Source organism: Struthio camelus, chromosome 2 (assembly GCF_040807025.1).
Source record: "Struthio camelus isolate bStrCam1 chromosome 2, bStrCam1.hap1, whole genome shotgun sequence".
In the NCBI taxonomy this organism is placed as follows: domain Eukaryota; kingdom Metazoa; phylum Chordata; class Aves; order Struthioniformes; family Struthionidae; genus Struthio; species Struthio camelus.
The window spans coordinates 88,061,472-88,081,304 of record NC_090943.1 but is presented as its reverse complement, the minus strand read 5'-3'; the positions used below and the strand labels follow the sequence as shown (position 1 = coordinate 88,081,304).

Below are 19,833 nucleotides of genomic sequence, written 5' to 3'. Positions count from 1 at the left end.
AACTGGTGATATAAGCATAAAAATTCAGCTCAGCCATTGCTGGTTTTGACCTTTAATAATTTGGTCTTAATCATGCTTATAGAATTAGGGAACTCCAGAGTCAACCTATTTAGAAAGAGATCATTGAAACAAGAAAGCGCGTTTCTGAAGTTGAAAAATCCAATCGACATTAGCTGAAATTTCCATTGGGGTCTGCTTGAATGGAAACTAGAGTTCTTGGGCCTCCTTCTGTTATCCTATGGAACTAAGTTGCCTTTGGATATTTCAGGTACTTCTGTGGTACAGGTCACAGCCACTGATGCTGATGACCCTTCATATGGAAACAGTGCCAGAGTCATTTACAGCATACTTCAAGGACAACCATACTTCTCTGTGGAACCAGAAACAGGTTAGGAAAATTGTCATTATTTCCATTTAAAATAAACTTTCAGCTTTTTCTTTCATTTTACAAAACTCATATCACCTAGAGAATTTATTTTAAAAATGTCTAGCTGAAATGAAATAATATTTTTTCTTTTTTTCTAATAATTTATAGTTCTTATAAATAAATAAAAATAGATATTGCAGCTAACACTATGAAGTTTAAGTAACTTTATAGTGGTACTATGGCAATAGCTATGATTGATAGCTTAAAGATCTAAGTAAGACTATTTATAGTAAAGGCAAATAAGCAAGTTTGTGTGGTAGAAAACATGGCTATTTTTTTCTTAGTAGTACTAGTCGGACTAAAAAAAGGTGCCCTTTCTACCTATGAACCTTGTCTTGCTTAGGTGTCCTGCATCATTTTTTACATGAAATGTAAAACAAAAGGGGAGTTGTAAGGTTTTTTTGTTGTTGTTTTTTTTTTTTTTAAACAAACAGGTAGCCTGTGCTGAAGACTATTTGTAAAGTTTACAATCAGAAATATGTACTTTAAAATTTTAAATTGCATACATCAGAAATACATTTCACAGACTAAAATGATGCAGCAGACTGCTACATGTCAGAAAGAGATGAATAACAGTTTTTGTCTTTGTTTTTTATTTAAGGCATCATCAGGACTGCTTTGCCAAACATGAACAGAGAGAACAGGGAACAGTACCAAGTAGTTATCCAGGCAAAGGACATGGGAGGCCAGATGGGTGGATTATCAGGAACTACCACCGTGAACATCACATTGACGGATGTCAACGACAATCCACCTCGATTCCCCCAGAGTAAGCTGCATTTAATAGTTGTCCTGCACTATAAGAGCTTCAGACTAAAGAGTTAAGCAATCACCATCTGGTTTAATTTAGAGTAAATCTAGATTATGGGGCACACATGAACAAAAGGCTTATGTACTGATTTATTCACTATTATTAAAGTGGAAAATTAAATCTTACAGCATTCCTTTGTTAGGAAAACAGTTACATGATCAAATATGACTGCACCAAACCTGGGATACTCTCCAGTATTATGGGAAGGGGTGGGAGGTGAAATCGTAAGCGCATTAGAGCAATGTTTGTCTTTCCTCTTACCTGTAGCTTCCCTCATTAGAAAATAAAACATGTAGTAATTCTAGATAGGCAGAAGCATTTGAATTGTAGTCTCTGCTTAAACATTTAATCATGAAGAACCTGGGAAAGGAATTACCTGAAGGAAATCGAGCAGATTTGTACTTTTAGAGTTACCATGCTACAAAACCTGATAGAAAACTTTCCAAAGTGAAGCAAATGGCAACTAGCATTGCTTCTTTTGACAGCTTCCATTTAAAGAGCCCTTTATATTGCTTTTAGACTTTTAATAGTGCAGCTTTGAAGACTTTGTAGCCTCAAACTAGAACAGGAAACAATTATTGGTGTCTACGTAACATAAAAGTATTAAATTATATGATACCAGATTTGTTAGAGGTTAAATATTTTTAATAAACTGAAGTAATAATAATCACAAGATAGTTTGGGCATACTTAATAAAAAACGGTTTTTGATCATCCTCGCTACCCAGTTTGTCTTTGGTATAACTCCATTTGACTCCAGTAGTTACGGATGATAAGACTTCAGGCATAAAATAAGAGATTCAGGTTCAAGTAATTCTGATTTTAACAAGTTCTTTATGGCACAAATGGAGTATATAATTGTATTCGACTTTGTATATGCATATATATATATATATATGCATATATGCATTATCTAAGATGTTTATCAGCATGTGATTTCATATACACTCAAAACAGAAATATCATGAACGACTGAGTATGTGCATTTCCCCACAGGCCTTATTCTGGGGAGAATTTATTGTTAATTTGTATGTCCTTTTATATTTCGTCAGTATTTTGATTTATTAAATTTTTAGCTTGCTTACTGCTCTCTGAAGTTTTCACAAACTCTTGAGGAAGACCATTCAAACAGATGTGACATTCAAAGATTAGAGCAAAGCTAATTTAACAGTCGCATTTAGAACAGCATACAAGCATCAAATATAGATGCCGATGCTTTCCTTTTCATTTGGTTCTTTTTATTTCTTAAGCACTGTGTTAAATTAACACGTAGAATGTCATAATCAACTTTCCAGACTGTGATTATGAAATTATGCATACATGACTTGTCTGGGAGCCCGATATCATATTCATTGACTAAGATGAAGATCTGATGTAGCATCCCAAACATATCTGGCCATTTTCCTATTACATCAGTGTAACCTAGATCTGGCCTTTGCTTTAAAGAAAATTTTTATCTTACTCTCTGAGGTTTTTTTTGTTCTCTCTACCTGTTGCCTTGCTAGATATGATTATATGTTTCAATGGAAATGGAATCTGAAACATTTTTAAACCTGGCTTTAATTTTATTGGATATGTGATAGGCATTGACTTTTAAAAAAATCCTTATATTTTATCTCAAAATGCAAGTAGACATTATAATGATTCCTGATTTTTAGTAGAGCTCAGTGAAACTAATGGAATTCATACTGATTAAGTTATATTATTCCTATTCTGACCTATTAATAAGTAATAGACTTGTAGTAGGTTCATGAGATGACCATATTCATACTAGATTTATAAATTACCAGGAAATATATTAATAGATCCCTTATGTTTTTAAATGACATAGTACTGTATTAAAGCTACACATTCCCACAAAATGTTTCATGCCAAATTAGACTTTTCCCACAAGAAACTGATATTAGAATTGTAGAAAATTCAACAAACTGTGTTTCATCATGTCTTCTCAAAAGAAGAGCCTATGATGGTTTAGATTATGGAGCAGGAGCTCTTAAGAATATTTTTCTTGTCTTAAAGATCTCTTAAAAATCATAGTGGGATCAGTGACTCATTTTCTGAGGAAATTTATGATGAAATTTAGTACCTAGCCAAGATTCTGCACAGGAAGACCATAGAAGACTTCAGATGTTGTCTCTCTCTTTCAACTATCCTGTTTGCAAATGTTTTCAAACGTAAGACGATATTGACCTATACTAAATGGGAGAAGCATTATTTGTTTGCATTCCCTGGGCTCACATGGAATTGCAAAACCCTTCCACCCTGTAATTTAAACCCAGTTAATTGGAGTAGAGGTGTAGGAAGCAATGAAATTCTGAAATGATTAATATGCAAGAAACAGTAGGTTTCAGTACATGCCTTGTCATTTTAGCATGATACACACAAGTAGTATTACCTGTTTTAAGGAGAAAATTACTCAGTGAGTAGCATATTTTAGAATATTTTCATTTTCTTGATACGGTTGATGAGCATATCCATTGTGTTAGTGTTTTACTACAGAGCTATGTAGTGCCCTGGTTAAACATTTTAGGATACGCTAATACTTTTTTGAAGTCTGAGTCTTATTTTTCAAAGTGGTTTAAGGATTTGGGAGCCTGAGTGTGACTGAAACTCGGTGCGTCTTTGAGTAACGGCTGCTCAAGTTTTCAGGGAGACTCTGGCCTTATTAGTCTAAATATTTGTATAGAGTATCTGCTTATTCAAGAGAGTAACTGTGTATAAGATTGCTCTCTCATTCTTTATGACTGACTGAAGTCTATCCAGATAGAAGCGTATAGACTTTAATCTGCCAGTTGACTGCCACTCTCCATAGTAGATGGAAAAGCTTTTCCCTTCCTTGTTCCTCCCACTTTTTATCCCTGACAGACAAATACAAGAACATCCCTCACTGAAGTAAATGCAAACAGTAAGTGTTCTTTGGGGAAGAAAAGACTGAGAAAAAGGATTCACAGAGCGGTTTTGCAAGAGTAATCCTGGCCTGGTGTAGTTTGTTGTAGTTCTCATATAGTACCTAAAGCTCCACTACATCCAATACATAGTGCCCCAAATGATTTATAGTCTGTAGTGATAAAAATAATATAAAGGAAGTATCTCATATCTCATATTATGGTTGATATTTCTATAAAAAGACAGGTTAACCATAAAATAGTCCTTCAGATGACATATTTCTGGTTATTTTCATTTTGTGTTTCCCCTACCTTATTAGTAATTCAACGTGTGAGTCCTTACCACTTTGTAGATTAAATTAATGAGCTGGGTCTTGCGGTGGGAGTCAAAGTAGTGGCCACAAGGTATAGCTTGGGGATGTAGTTTTAAGCACTCAATAAAAAAATGCAGAGAATAGTTGGACACACCATAAAACTAATTAGAACATGTAAATATTAATTACAAAGAACAAGAAAAAAATATAAAAAAAGGTCTTTCATCATAGTCTCATATAGTACTGAATAAATACTAAACGGGAGCAGAGGCTATGTTCTCTTCTTTTTTAACCATTAACAGATTATACAGAGATTATATAACTAATGTAGCAAAGTACACAGATTTAGGTATTAGAGAAAGGTAATGAAAATGTCAAAGCAAGCACCAGATAATCATTTGACTGAAATGCTGGAATGGAACTGTGCAGAAATAAATTCATATTAATATGGAATATGGAGTATATGTGGCTATAAAGTATTAATTCTGCTCCTGTGTATCAGCTTCATATCAAAAGCTGCTTAAACACAATTATATAACAAAACTCATTTTTAGTCTTTTTCCTTTTAGTCTTTTTCCATTGAGCATTTAGTTACACTCTATAGGTGAATGTGTGCATGTTTGGAATTTTTTTTTTTTTTAATTAGGTTGGCTGAACTATAACATAAGGGGATAGAAAAACTCCTTCTTCAAATTGAGAGCAAGTCTTAAATTTCCCAGTAGGAAGATTTCTTTTAAGTGAGTCTTTTCATAAACAAGAACAGTTCCTTTGCAATTCCATTGTTGCCCTCTGTTAAGAGATATCAGTAATTCACACAGGACTCACCTGGGTTTTCCTGAAGATCTCGTAAGATAATAAGGCTGCCAGGGGCCTCCCAGTGATTCCCTGTCACGGCTCTCTCCCAGTGATTCTTCATGATCACTCATAGCAGCTAATTCCTGGTGGCTTTATGTACTTTCCTGTGGTTTCTAATTTGTACTCAGGAATTTATGCACTGCCTTTCAGGTAGCCTGTTCTTTTTTTTTTTTTTTTTTTTCCCCTATTGTGGTTGTTGGCCTCTTCATCACTTCTAGTTTTGTGGTCCTGTTAACTGAATTATCTTTCTAACTCACTTTGGTTAGCCTAGGAAGTGTCTAAGTAAAACAGCGAATTTTGGAGCACTTAACTAAGGCCAGAGAAGGAAATATTTTTCAGAGCAGTTGATATACAGCTCAGATGAGTTAACTTTCAGCTGCACCTGTACTCATTTAAAAATCTCTTTCTAAGAAATCTTCATAGTACTTTGTGTCTCACATGTTTTTCCTGACAGATAGGATCAGAGTTCTCTACCCTTACTTACTGTTTTAACCATGTGGCTAGTTTATAGAAAACTAAAATCTGTCATAAGATACTTATTTCAATTAATTGCAGCATTTCTGAATGATGACAGTTTTTATCCTGTGTTTTGTATCAGCTGTGTGACACTGCAATATAGAGATACAAGTGAGCCAGGGAAAGCAGCACAAAACCAAAATTAAAATAGTTGCGCATAAATATTTAAGCATGAATTAACTGCTTTAACAACTACAGCTGCACTCTGCTTATAAATTTTGAAAAAATGTGTCTCTGCATTAAGGTGTCATTCAAATTTATTTAATGTTATATCTTACTATTTAATTTTGAATGCTGAGATTGCAAACTGCTGCTTGTAGTTGGCCAGAGAAGTCAGCGGGGTTTGTTTTTTTTGTATTGCTTCCACGTGTAAAATGTATCCAGAAAGATTCTAATGAGAAAATAAGAGAAAAAAATGGTAATAGGGAGAGTGAAGCCTGAAGAGATCACAGAAAAATCTTTCCTGATGGCATTTCAGGAAGACATAGGCAAGAATATTATAGACATATGCAGTCCTTCTTTGGAGTAGGAGAATAGACCATATATTCTCTAGACATCCTTTTCAACCCTATTTTTCTGCAATTTCATTTTCACTCTTGCATCTAAACTTTTCCCATGGTACAATTCTCTGCCTCCCGTTTTGCCCATCCTCTCAGTGCTAAAAGCAAGTTCTCTAGAAAAAAAAATATATACAAAAATACATCACCAGCTACTGCATAGCCCACAGTACAATGTACTTACTGAGCGTATAATGGACTGTGCAGCTCTTGACTGGCTCTTTGTCTCGCTGACAGATACGATCCACCTCCGCATTCCTGAATCCTCCCCGGTTGGGACTGCCATCGGCAGCGTCAAGGCCACAGATGCAGACACTGGGAAAAATGCAGAAGTAGAATACAGAATTATAGATGGTGACGGGACAGATATGTTTGATATTGTGACGCAGAAGGACACACAGGAAGGCATCATAACCGTGCGAAAGGTGACTATTAATAACATTCACTAAAATGATTTTGGTGTCAGCGTTATGCCACAAGTGTTCATTAGAAAAAAAAAATGTTTAGATCATGTATTGGTAATTACCAATGCTTAACTCTTGCAAAAGTTCCACTTCTGTGACTGCAAAGGGTGTTATTTCCTTGAAATCGGAACGGAAAATAACAGGTGGCAGAGATATCTTTGAGAGGCTGGTGTAGGTTTAAAGTATTATTGCCAGTGAAATATGCAAAAATGGACCATGCCCAGGACGTTAGTTGTAATTATCGCCACGATTTCAAATACGTATCTGTTTAGTATTCATGTAATTTTTTTCCTCCGTGAGTGATAAACGGTTCAGTCACTACTGAGAGATTTAGATTTTCCTTATTTGGGAGGTTCTCAGAACATCAGCTCAGGTGACAAAATATGCCGGAATGCAAATACACTAACAGAAGCTAAGTCACAAGATATATTATTTTATTCCTGTTTCCAGCAGGTCAGCTGGCTAACACAGGAGTAGCGTATAGCGTGGTGTCCTTGTTTCGGAGCTAGATTTACTTGTGCCCTCTCTCACGCGCATCTTGGAGGACTTTCAAAGATATAAGATCTCGCATGGTGAGAAATGCTCACCAGGTGAAGCTCCTGCTCCTAGACGAGTTCCTTTCCAGAAGTCCTGCTCGGCTTAGGACCCCTAATCCTTTCCTCTGGGATTCGGGGATGAGTGATTCTAACGAGGCCGGATAGCCTTTGTAACCCAAAGCATCATTTGTATCAGCTTGTAGAACAAGTCACTTAAAGCGTAGAATAATGATTTAAAACACTGCTATACAAATACATCTCTCTCCAGCAATTCTTAACATCCTTTGATAATGGCAACCAAGGTAAAGATAACTTCAGCAAAGATCACAGTGAATTCCTTTTTAATCTTTTAATAGTCAGATCTGAGTTTATCTGGAAAGGAATGAAAACTCCAGGGGCCTGATATTTTTCCTTTTCCTAAAAGTTTGCAGAGAAATGGCTTCTCCTGAGCCCTTCTTTTCTTTATGGCCTTGTATTTTCCAGACAGACTCCTGTTACATTAAATCAATAGCATCTTGAAGAAAACCAACCTAATAACTGGATAAAACTTAAAGAATTCATAAATTATAACACAGCAACTCCAAAAATATCACTATTAAATGCTAATGAAAAGACCTTTCTCACTGTATCATTAGGTATCTGACCCATTTTGAAATGTTAAGGATACATTCTCTTATTTGTGAATAAGTAGCTTGTCATTCACAAAGCACAGACAACAGCATTAACCAGCAAGGAAGAAGGTGCCATGCTCCGTTTATTCATGTATAAAAATACTCACTGTCTATTTATTGTTTAGCCAGTGTGATTGTGATTGCTGTTTTCAACAGTGAATAAGTACAGAACAGCTTGTGTTCCTTTCCTATGCCCTTCAGTTATTAAATCTTGCATTGCAAAAGAACTGCAAAAGAACTTAAGAATTTTTCTATACAAGTTTTCACAGATAAATAATTGCTTAAGTAATTCACTGTTACTTGTGTTCATTGCTACAGATTCATATACTTGGACAACAGTTTTGTTTGTTACAGGTGATATGTTGAAGCATCTATGTAGTGCACACATTTTATATCTATATTCTGAGATGTAGGCTGAAGAGATGTCCAGATCGGTAGTGAATATACTGGTAGTGGGTTAGGCACCTCTATGTGGTGCACCTTTTTGGCAAATTAAGGCTGCTAGTTAGAAAAAAAAGCAGGACTAACACGGCTTCTTTACTTCCAGGCTTGCAGCCTGTATCTCTTAATAGCAGTATGCTGCAGTTCATTGATACACCAATAGTCTAAGATTTCGCTTGGAAAGTTGCATTTCCTGGGTATATTCAGGGATATTCTCGCTTCTGCTCTGACTACTTTTTATAACAAGTTTGGGGCAGAAGGGAGATAAACATTCTTTGTCTGGACTGCATCTTTTTGCTCTTAAATGTTTAAATTTCTAAACTTTCATTTTAGCATCTTTCACGAACGTTAATTTTTATTTAAAAGCAGTAGGGGGGAGGGGAAATCATGTATTCTACCACCCATTTTGATGAATGATAAACACTGGTTTGATATCTCCTTGTTATTTTGGGGAAGTTAATGAAATCATCTTTGTGTCAGATAATTCTCAGCTTGCTCATCTCCTCAGTATCATTAATTAGCTAACACTTTTCATCTATGACAGTTGGAAAAATTTGAAGGAATGGAGTTTCTTTTCTACCTACAACGGATTCTAATTATAACTGTGAACCTTTCCTCCTTCCATTTTAAACAGGAACTTCTGACAAAAATGTCAAATCTATTTTGCAAAAAATTCTCTGATGTTAGATTCATGAAATGCAATGAAAACGAGCGAGATTAAGTTCTTAAGTTTTCTCTAGAACTACAGTGCTTCAACCTCTCCACACACACATCCCTAAAAAAAATTATTGCTGACATTTAAGGCCTGCTAAATTTGACTGACAGCAAGGAAATTCTGGCAGTCTTGAGTACCCAATGCTTTATGATATTTTCTGAGAAATAATAGAATTGTGCACCTTGTTCTGCAATTCCAGTATTTCAAGTCTGTATTTTACATTTTTTAAATGCCTATATAATTGTTTCCGTCCTTATTCTGGTGAAAGAGCAGCAAAGTTCACCAAACAACAGATAAATTCGCACTGAAAAATCTTTTTGCTTTTGGTGCTACATTAATTCAATTAATGACTGGGAACAGAGACACTCTCTGAAGACAACGGAACTTCCTTACTAAAGGAAGTGGTCCCTATTCTGCAGAAAATTTGAACTGTAGGAAGGTCTTCCCAACCTAGGAGAAGATTTGGCAAGGTTCTGAGTCCACCTCAGTTACACGTACAGGTCAACATCTGTTAATATGCAGTATAATTTAATAAAGTTTAGCATCATCTTTCTTTTTAGCCACTGGACTATGAGACGAGAAGACTTTACACATTGAAAGTAGAAGCTGAGAATACCCACGTGGATCCACGATTCTATTATCTTGGGCCTTTTAAAGATACAACTATTGTGAAGATCTCCGTAGAGGATGTAGATGAACCTCCTGTCTTCAGCAGATCATCTTACCTTTTTGAGGTGCATGAAGATATTGAGTTGGGGACAATAATAGGAACCGTAATGGCACGGGACCCTGATTCAGCTTCAAGTCCTATAAGGTAATGTACAATTCTCTGTATAAACATAACTTACTAAAGAAGTTACGAAAAATATTAATACAATCTGAATTTTTACTGTACACAGAAAAAAGGCCGTAGTACTTTTTCTCATATTTACCACTGTGCCAGAGACAGAGAGCTGAGAGAATGATCCTATCTGTAAGTCTCCGAACATCTCGGGGGAACATCCATTCACTCAACTGGAGATAAACAATAAATGTCTTTTTATCACTTTAAATTTCAGAAAGCCTGTAAAGTCTAAAATGTAGCCTAAATTTTATATGGATGCAGCTTGGTGCTACATGTGCTCATGCACATGCTGGTTGAATGAAGTAACCTATAGTTTGTTGTGTTTTTTGTTTATTTTGCTATAATGCATAAGCTTTAAAAGCAGTTAAGACAAAGTTGTCCAAGCTGGGTATGTCTCACCTATAATACCTAAGAAAGTGTAAAAAATACATTTTGGCCAAAGACCTTTATTTACTGACTTTGAAGTCAGTTGCCACGTGCTTCTTCTGAGGGGTAAAACTGGGTTTGGAATTGAAACTGAATTTCTTTTCCTGTTATGGTGATTTGTGTGTATGGAAAAGATAACAGATGAAAACACCAAGTCTCTAAAACTTAAGAATAAATAAATAACTTAGCACTGCATCTTTATCCACTCTAATTGCATGAGACAAGTGACAATTTTAGTTGTTATGTTTTCTTAATCGTGACTGAAAAGAACAGAGTTGGTGCTTTTGCTCATGTAATTTCTGACACAACTTGATGAGTGGAAGGGCTGCAGCAGAATCAGGTATTTCTCTGATTAGTATTATTTGTACAGAATAACAACCTAAAGATGATTTTGCATAACTTTTCTATGCCTGTTAATGTCACAGAAGATAATTTAGAAGGTGTAGGTTAGGCAAAGTAATAGTAATAAGGACAAAGAAATTTCTAAAAAAAAAAAAAAAAATTAGAAAGGACCATTAATCCTAGATTTAGTTTACTTGAAAAAAATCCAAGTTATATGTGACAGTGTTCTTTATAATTCAGTCATTCATCTAGCTTATATTTAATATCTATTTGAAAACAAGAACTTTAAAATAATTTGCAGACTATAGATCAAATTAATCTCTCCAGTATTTGTTCTGTCCCTCAACTGCCAAAGCAGCCTTATGTATTAATTCAAAGAATAGCTATTTACAGTCATTTTTTATACACTTTCACTTCTTACAACTTCAAAATCAATTACAAAGTAATACATGTTTGCCCTGGAAGTGAACAGCTAACACTTACACTAAACTAATTTGTATTATTTTGAAATTAGGGCAGTTTGAATAATCTGGCATTTCTATTTAAAAGAAACAAAAACAAATCACAGCTTCAGGCTATAGAATTTATTCAGTTTTTAAATTTTTTCTTGTTAGCCGTTTCTTTTAAAATATTAGTTTCTGTTTATTAAAATTATAGGTAAGTTCAACCTCATATAAACTGAATGAACAGCAGCTTTCTGCTGCACTAATTTTTAATGCCATTCAATAAATATGGACATACCTTCTGAAACAAATAAATTCAGTAGCATTTACAGGCCCATTAGCATTAATAAAATGAGGTAAAAATATGTACCTATCCAACATGATCTTAATCAAATATCAAATGATACAGGATTTTAAATGAGGTAATATGGAACAGATCTTCTTAGCTAGAGAAGTGGTTATTGCCTATTGAAAAACTGTTGATTAGGGCCCTGTCAAAATGAGTCCTTTTCCTCATTAAAAATCCTTCTATGAATGAAGTAAAACCAATTGCTTAACATTTAGGCCACACAGACTTAAATATAATTTCTCTGAAAATAGCAGATTTCTGCTGTATTCTAACTGGGTAATTGTAGCCAGCTGATCAAGAATGATAATTTGAGCACATTTTTCTTTAAGTTTCAGAAGTTTTATTCTGGCTGTTCTATTTTCCGTGTGTTTCATTTTTATATTCAGTTTGGTGTGGACTTGATTTTTATATATATTTGTTTTCTTGTTAGTGGTGGAATGAGCAAACAAAACCCACCAAAATACTGCAAGCACTATTTTCATGTTACAGTATTTTCCATTTGGCTCAATCTGGTGAGATATTGTAAGTAAAAACAGATATACTAGATGAAATGTTTAGCTCACTCATAAATGTTCGTTTAAACTGTTGAGCAGTTGTTTCCAGCACACTGTATCAGTATGCTGGTGGAAATTATTTAAATTGGCCCAATTTTGCAAGAATTAGACAAATATACTGTACTTCACAAATTCTACATTTAATTCCACACCAAAGGTTCCATCCTCATTTTGAAGGCAGTATTAGATATTAGAAAAAATGGAAGAAAGAGCAGTTTGTTGATCATAACTGGACAATCTGCCATATTATGATAGAAGTTCTGCCTGAAGAGGCAAAGCCTCTGTAGTAACACGTAAGGTCCTTTAAAATCAGCAGGTTCAGGAAATTGAAAAGTTCTGCAAGTGAACTTGTTTTTATAAGGATTTGTTTTAATTTGATGTCTTGTAAATTAACATACCTAAAGTAAGAAGCTGAGCTTATAAACCAGTAGATTTGGAAAAGCTCGGAGTAAGCTGTCCGTTTCAATCGGAAGGAACAGTGACATCAAAGAGAATTTTCCTTTCAGGATTAAAACAATTCTTTAATTATTATATTGAAATTCTTTTTTTTTTTTTTTTGTAATTTGTATTTATGTCTATAAAAGTTCAGATGATCAAATATTACATTATTATAACATTTATGAAATTCCTGCAATTATTATTCCTCATTTTACAGAACTAATCTTGAGAATTTTCACAAGTGTGTATATGCATTTTCAGTTTTAGAAACGATCATTAAAATATTGATGAATGACCTGGACAAAAATTTAAGCACTAAATCTGCAGAAACTAAATAATACTCTTATCAAAAGTAGCATTTGTAAAGTAGCACACAGAACCTGAAAGATATATTCATGTGTTGTAAAATGTATGCTTTCTTCCATTTTCTGTCAGTTGGAGAATAATTTTTCTTTCTTTATCATATTTAGATTTTCTCTGGATCGTCACACTGACCTTGACAGGATATTTAATATTCATTCTGGAAATGGATCCATCTATACCTCCAAACCACTTGACCGTGAGATATCACAATGGCACAATCTTAGTGTTATAGCAGCTGAGATCAGTAAGCCAATTTAGTCTTGTTTTTCTTTCCATTTTCCTTAGCCTGCGAAGTTGTATTTGTGACTCAGTGAGAAAAATCCTCCCTTCCGCCCCCATCCTCCCATTCTGCTAGATATTTAGTTAAAATGAAACTGGGGAGGATTGGGGCAGGAGGGTAGCTGTATCTACACGGCTTTTCCTCATTGCACATTTCCTCACCTACTTTCACCAAGGGCCTTTAATGTCCAACTTATTTCTGAAATGTTATCCAGTTATTAATAACATTGGTTTAACCTTGTTTAATAAGGGCACAATGTGGTTTTCTTCCTTTCCTTTGAGGACAATGACATGATTTTGTTTCTATGTAGTAGCAGAGGTCAAGAGTTTTTGTCATCTTTATTGTTTTCTTTATTTTCTTATAAATAATTTCAGTCTTTCTACAGTACCTATACCTACAGTTCTTGGAATCGATATATCGTATAAGTTAATAACTTCTACTTGTTCTGTAAGGCTTAGTATTTCTCGGACTAACCAAATCAGCTCTTTGGAGATATTTTCATATTAAAAGTACAAAGAAGAAAGCTGAGGTCCTCTTAAACCCACTACATTATTGAGTTTAATGTTAACGCCTCTGGCAGAACATATTCTAAACAAAAATGCTGTTTTATAAGGGACAAAAGTCTGATCTTGAGATCAGCTAACGAGGGTCACTTGCTTTCAAAGCTTCTGTTGTTTTAGGGTAAATCAGTCAAAAAAAAAAAAATCTGATCAACAGCGTAGCGTGGCTGGCAAGAACTATATGGCAGAAAACATCATGTCCAGTCAGTTAACCACTCTTAGCTTGCCTGTTCCCATTTTTGTAGTCCAGGGCCTGGGTTTCTTCTATATTAGAGGCCAAGTGGTGGTTGTATCACACACTGATAGCTGTATATTTTTGTTTTCTTTTGATGCATATTCCTGGGCCTACAATTCTTAGCACTTAGTAGTGCTGTTCACTGTTGTAAGAATCCTTTTCAGAAATATTTATATGGTGAAGGAACTTAGTAACCTTTTATGCTCAAATCATAGTATTAAACTTATTTCCTTATCCAGGATACTTTGACAGAATTTACATTCTGGACCTAGCAGGAGTAGTTAGGGTTCTACAAAGAGGTATGTTGTGTTAGTTTTGAGGGTGATTAAGTTCAGTTAAGACAATTTAAACATAAGCACTCAATTCTACTCAATTCTGTACCAGATTTGTATTTGGATATTTTATTGGCCTCATTGGAATTTCCCTCGATTTATTAAGGTGCAAGAGCAGAAAATCAAAACCAGGCTTGAAAAATTTTCAGAACACGTGTAGGCAAAGTCAAAAATGTTTCTTCTGGGTAAAGAAAATCTGATCACAAATCATTTTAAAATTAAAAATCAAAACCTTACAGCAAAATGATACTCTGCAGCTCACAAAATAATCAAATTTGTCATTATCCTTATGCACATGTTTTTCATGTATTACATGTACATAGATCATTGACAGTTGCAGCCCCTATTTTCCTGTAAAAGGCTTAATTGTGCACGAGATACCAATACAGTGATTTGTTTTTACCTCTAAGCAAAACCTCTCTGTAGTTTCCCAAAGGCCTGATTCTCACCTAGTAGCAGTTTGCATGGTAAATTTTGACTGGTTTCATACCTAATCTTGAATGGCTACTGTGTTGGTTAAGTTTGAAGAAAACAGATTAAATGGAAAAATAAACTCACTATTCTTGTCTTTTCTGTTGTCAGACAACCCCAAAGATACTACTCGTGTTCCTGTCTATGTGAGAATTTTGGATGTTAATGACAATGCCCCCCAGTTTGCTGTATTCTATGATACCTTTGTGTGTGAAAATGCGAGAGCTGGACAGGTATGCCCTTGTTAAATGCTTTCTACTATCCAGTTTTGCTGTGGCACTCAATTGTAGGTCATTCTTGCGTGTGGCGTGTGAGAGGTTATGTCCGAAGCATCTTTTGAAATGTTGAAAATGAAAGGAACAACTAGTTCTGCAGCTCAAGCTTACAGTGAAATAGTATTTTACAACACTAGCAGTGTGTGAATTACCACTTTACCTAACCCTGTACTACTGTTAAATCCTAATTATATATGTCTAAGAGACATGGTCTTAATTAGTTTTGCTGTAATCATCACTGAGAAAGCAAAATGTTATAAATAAGTAAGTATTAAAAAGTTTGACTTGTATTTTCAAGCAGTCTCAATGGCAGAACTCAGCTTTATTTTCAATCCATGCTGATAGTGATTATAGACATTACATGTATTTTTATGAAGTTCTTACATTTGTCTTGATTACCGAAAACTTTTGCAAAGAAAATATAAAACATACATTTATGAGGTGGTAACATTATTTTGTTTTGCCTCTTACAGGCTACAGAAAGTTTACTTCAGTTTAAGTGAAATGACTGCACAGCTTAATATAACTAATTCCTAATAGGCAGCTGATTATTAGAACTGTTAAAAACCTGTTTGCCTATTATAGCACAGCATGTCCCAGAGCACATTCAGCAAATAATGAATCCTTTAGAATAGTAGTACCTCAGTGGCTCCAAATAGTACCTTTCAGCATTTCCAAATAGAGCATGGGAGAAGTGCCAGCGTGCTGTAACTGCTTGAGTGCTACAAGCATCGTATTCAGGCTGTGTTACAAGTTTCACTTTCAGGTAGCCATTCTTCTTTCTAAAGTGACATCTTTTAGAAATTACAACGAAGGATTTAAGGACCAGATTTAGAATGTAAAAAATATTTTAAAATATTAAGCAGTGGTATTTTTTGCTACTAGAGTTCTAAGTCAAGCTGTTGGATAAATAGAAATCAGTGGGTAAACATTCACAATTTCTGAAACTTATAGTGCGTTCTAAAAACCATATCTTAATCACTTCAAAGAGAAGATAGGGATTGAGCACTGGAAAAATAGAAAATTGTGGTTTTCCTCTTCCAGTTTCACTAGAAATTCTGAGTGAAAAAAATGAAATGCATTAATCCACAAAGCTTACTCAGTTTGAGATTTTAGAATCAGAGTCAGCTCAGGGTTATTAACTATAGAGAATATTGTCAGTGCTTTAGTAAACTGTTATGTTTTCATGAAATCATATTCTGAGAAGCTTTTTTTCTTTGTTACCTATAATATTTGTCAGTCTAATTTAAAAATAAATGCTTGGAGAAGTTATTTCTGCATTTTATACTGAATTTATGCTTCAACCCAGAAAAGGCTGTCTTAGTCAAAATGACTAATAATTAAGAAGCTGAATAAATGGACTTATCCGTACATGTTTGTCTGAACTGTTAAAATTTAAGTTCAGCCGTGTATTCCCAGCTTATCACAATGAAGCACGAAGTTTATTACAACTTGCTATAATTATAACCCTTTATTAAAAAAAAACAAAAAAATCTGAGTTGCAAATGATTATTTAAAGAAATCAGTCCACAGGAAGAGAAAAAATAATACAATGCCGGATTCTTAACAGGAAAATATCTATTTAAATGTAATTATATTCTTATTGATCACTGGTAGATCATCAAGACTCATTATTGTTAGAATTCAGTCTTTTCCCGAGGGACTGAACCTAATCAAGCTGTATGAACATGGTTCTCTAACTTTGATTTCGCCCACATTTATGCTATTTTTCTTTCCTTTCTGGTTTTCACGATTACGTTTGATCCATAATCAAATTCAAATCTCCTGTTAGATCACTGAAATTATTATGGTGCTTTACCAGTCACAAATTCTGTGATGTCCTTTAAATGCTCCTTATCTCCTACTAACAAACGTTTTTAATGACAGGCTGGAATATTACAGCTTTCTATAGCGTTTCTTTTTTTCTCTTATGTATGTCCAATTACATCATTCATATATTATATATGTGTGTGTGTGTGTATTTTATACATACACATATAAACACACACACACATATGCATACATATATATGCTCACATACCAAGGATGTGGTATATTGTGTGATAATATGGTCATTACTGTTGCTGCAAGATCATAGAAGGAGGTTCCAAGCTATGGGAAAATCCTGGTCCAGGGAGTTCATGCTACAAATAAGCATTTGGGTACCTGTGGCAGAATGCCATTTAGATAGCTGCTGCTTTTGCGGCCCTCAAAAAACAAGGCAATCTTGGTGTGATGACCCACAGGGGACCTGGGCGTTCATGTGACCTGTGCAGTAGGGTTTGAGGGGAAGAAAGAAGCAAAACGCGTACACACTTGGAGCCCTGTATGCCAAAAAGCTGACCTCCACCCCTAGCTGCGGAGAGCTGGGGTCTGGGCACATGCCTTCCCATGGGCTTTGCGAGGTGCCAGCTGCCGCACCTCTGGCAGAACAAGAGGCAGCCTCCAGAAAAACCTGTATGATGTGAAAGACAAGGGGCAGGGTAGAGAGCAGGAGTCCTGCTCTACAGAGCTGTTGGCTGGAAGCTCAGTATGTTTTTCCTGGGCATTAACTTATCCTTATGTAACGGCCAGAAAAAGTGCTCTTCTTGTCCCCTCTTGGTAAATGACCTGAGAGAAGAAGAAAAGGCATAGAAGAAAAAAAAAAAAAAGAAACATATTCTGGTCATTATAATGAATATAAATATAAATTCCTGTAGCTTTAAAAGCCTCAACATAATGAGAAAAGTTGTATTTTCATCTGTTTGGCTCCTGGAACAGTGCTTGTTACAATCTTGCTGTTGTTGGCTTTCATTTTGCAAATTCTGTATGTACTCATTCCTTTACTATATGTCCAGAGGTTTATAGATCAGGCTAGCTCATCATGGATTCTCTTCAATGCCTTTTTAAACTATGTATGATTCATTCATGTTTTTCTTTTTCTTGAATCGCAATTCATTAAAGATTATATAAACATATTAGGGTTCTTTCACCAATTCTTTTCATGTGGTGAAAAGAATGTTTTCATGAAATGAATGTTTTCATGTTGTTCACCTTTTGTTTCATCAGGCATATTTTTTTTTAATCCATGATAACCTTGGCTTTTGATATCTTTGTATTTCCAACAATTTCCTCATTATTGTCAGCAGATGTCTTTCACATCATAACTATTATTTTTAGTAAAAAAGTTAAAATGCATTTATTTAAAAACTAAATTCTTTGTTGTTGCATTTTTTTTAGCAATTTAATTTTCTCATTTTTTTCTAGATGTATTCATAGGACTTTTTGATATCCTCTGGTCCCTTAATTGCCATTTTTATCTAGGGTTTTTATAACCATCTGTCTCCCTCATTTCTTTACTACAGTTTGTGATCAATTTGCTTGAATATTTTTTTTATTTTCCCCCTCCCCATCTCTTCCAATTTATTCTTTCTTTAGTTCCTTCAGTATATGTCCTTTTATTTTATAACATCCTGTGTTATTTTTAGTAATATCAGAATTTTCTTGCATTTTTTTTTCCAAGAACTCTTCAAATTTTACTTTGATGGGTTTATAGGTATAGATATTTTTTCAGTGAAAATCACTATGGGATTTCCAAATACTTTTTCTTAATAACATGTTATATTTTTTATTCTTTACACAGAATTTAAAAGCAGAGAAATTTATATATTGTGTTTTAGGAAAAAAATGTCCGTGTACTTAAACAGTGGATAATACTGACGCTCTAAAGAGGACTTAACAAACACAGAGGTGAATTAGTCTAGAATAAGTAGCCTACAAGGCAAATTTGTTCCAACCATTTATTAATTTTTAGTGGCTAACAGCTCTCTCTGACTTACCATTGGACCATTACATTCCTGGCTTTTTTGAGAGGGAGTAATATCCCTGGCCTCCCTGCAGTCATCACTGCTTTGTACCATTGCTAGCAAGTTAGAAGTAATACACAGTGGGTAAAAGTGAGGATATCCCCTGGTTGATTTTTATAAGAGTAAAACAACACTGTATGAAACCGTATGAAGAGCAGGCTATTTGACATTAATACAGGTACTGATGACACCAGGGAATGGAATGTAAAAATGTAAGAAAATGCTTTCAACTTCCATTAGTTTGGCTAAACATAAACAAAACAAAACAAAAAAAACCAGCCTTCCACTCTTCCATCTCCCGCCATGGGAGTCAAACAGTACAAAGAGGGAATAAAAGGTCACTTAGGTATTTGGCCATTGCCTGAAGCAGCGGGATACTAAGAAGGTTTGGACCTCATCACAGCTCCAACATCATTACATAGCTTTGTGTGGGTCTTGCGTATGTTGCACACACACCAATAGAAAGTGTCATGTATAAACCCGTTACATTATTAATACTATTTTGTGTCAGTACCTTTTATAATTATAAGTATAGCGGCAGTGTATATCAAGGCTATAAGTAATAATTTAATGACAATTCAAAGGAAAAGAAGACTTCCCAGATTTCCATTTTTAGAGTAATATTCATAACACTTAAGTTTCTTAAGGCATATTAAATACTTACTTTCTCCTATTCTGTCACTCATATTTCTAAATTCTGCTTGGTTAAATCAGTTCCTGGGGGAAAAAGAAGGGCATATTAGAACTTCATTATATTTACTTTCTCCTTCAAAATGTGTCTTATTACTAAAAAGAATTTTCAAATGCAACATGAGTACATATTTGTTGTACAAGTACTGTTGCTTGTTTAATTATATTTAAAAAAAAAAAAAATTAGTACAAACC

At 34.6% G+C, this 19,833-nt stretch overlaps 1 protein-coding gene across 5 annotated transcripts in view; it reads left to right on the top strand.

Moving 5' to 3' along the window:
• LOC104153743 (cadherin-10) overlaps positions 1-19,833 on the top strand; it is a 111,667-nt gene that overhangs the window by 75,577 nt on the left and 16,257 nt on the right. For all 5 annotated transcript variants that reach the window (XM_068931500.1, XM_068931499.1, XM_068931498.1 and 2 more), the window contains exons 4-9: positions 269-388; positions 1,029-1,196; positions 6,602-6,789; positions 9,752-10,005; positions 13,058-13,194; positions 14,940-15,061. In XM_068931500.1, the coding sequence (XP_068787601.1) occupies positions 269-388; positions 1,029-1,196; positions 6,602-6,789; positions 9,752-10,005; positions 13,058-13,194; positions 14,940-15,061 (989 nt within the window). The remainder of the gene's footprint in view (positions 1-268; positions 389-1,028; positions 1,197-6,601; positions 6,790-9,751; positions 10,006-13,057; positions 13,195-14,939; positions 15,062-19,833) is intronic.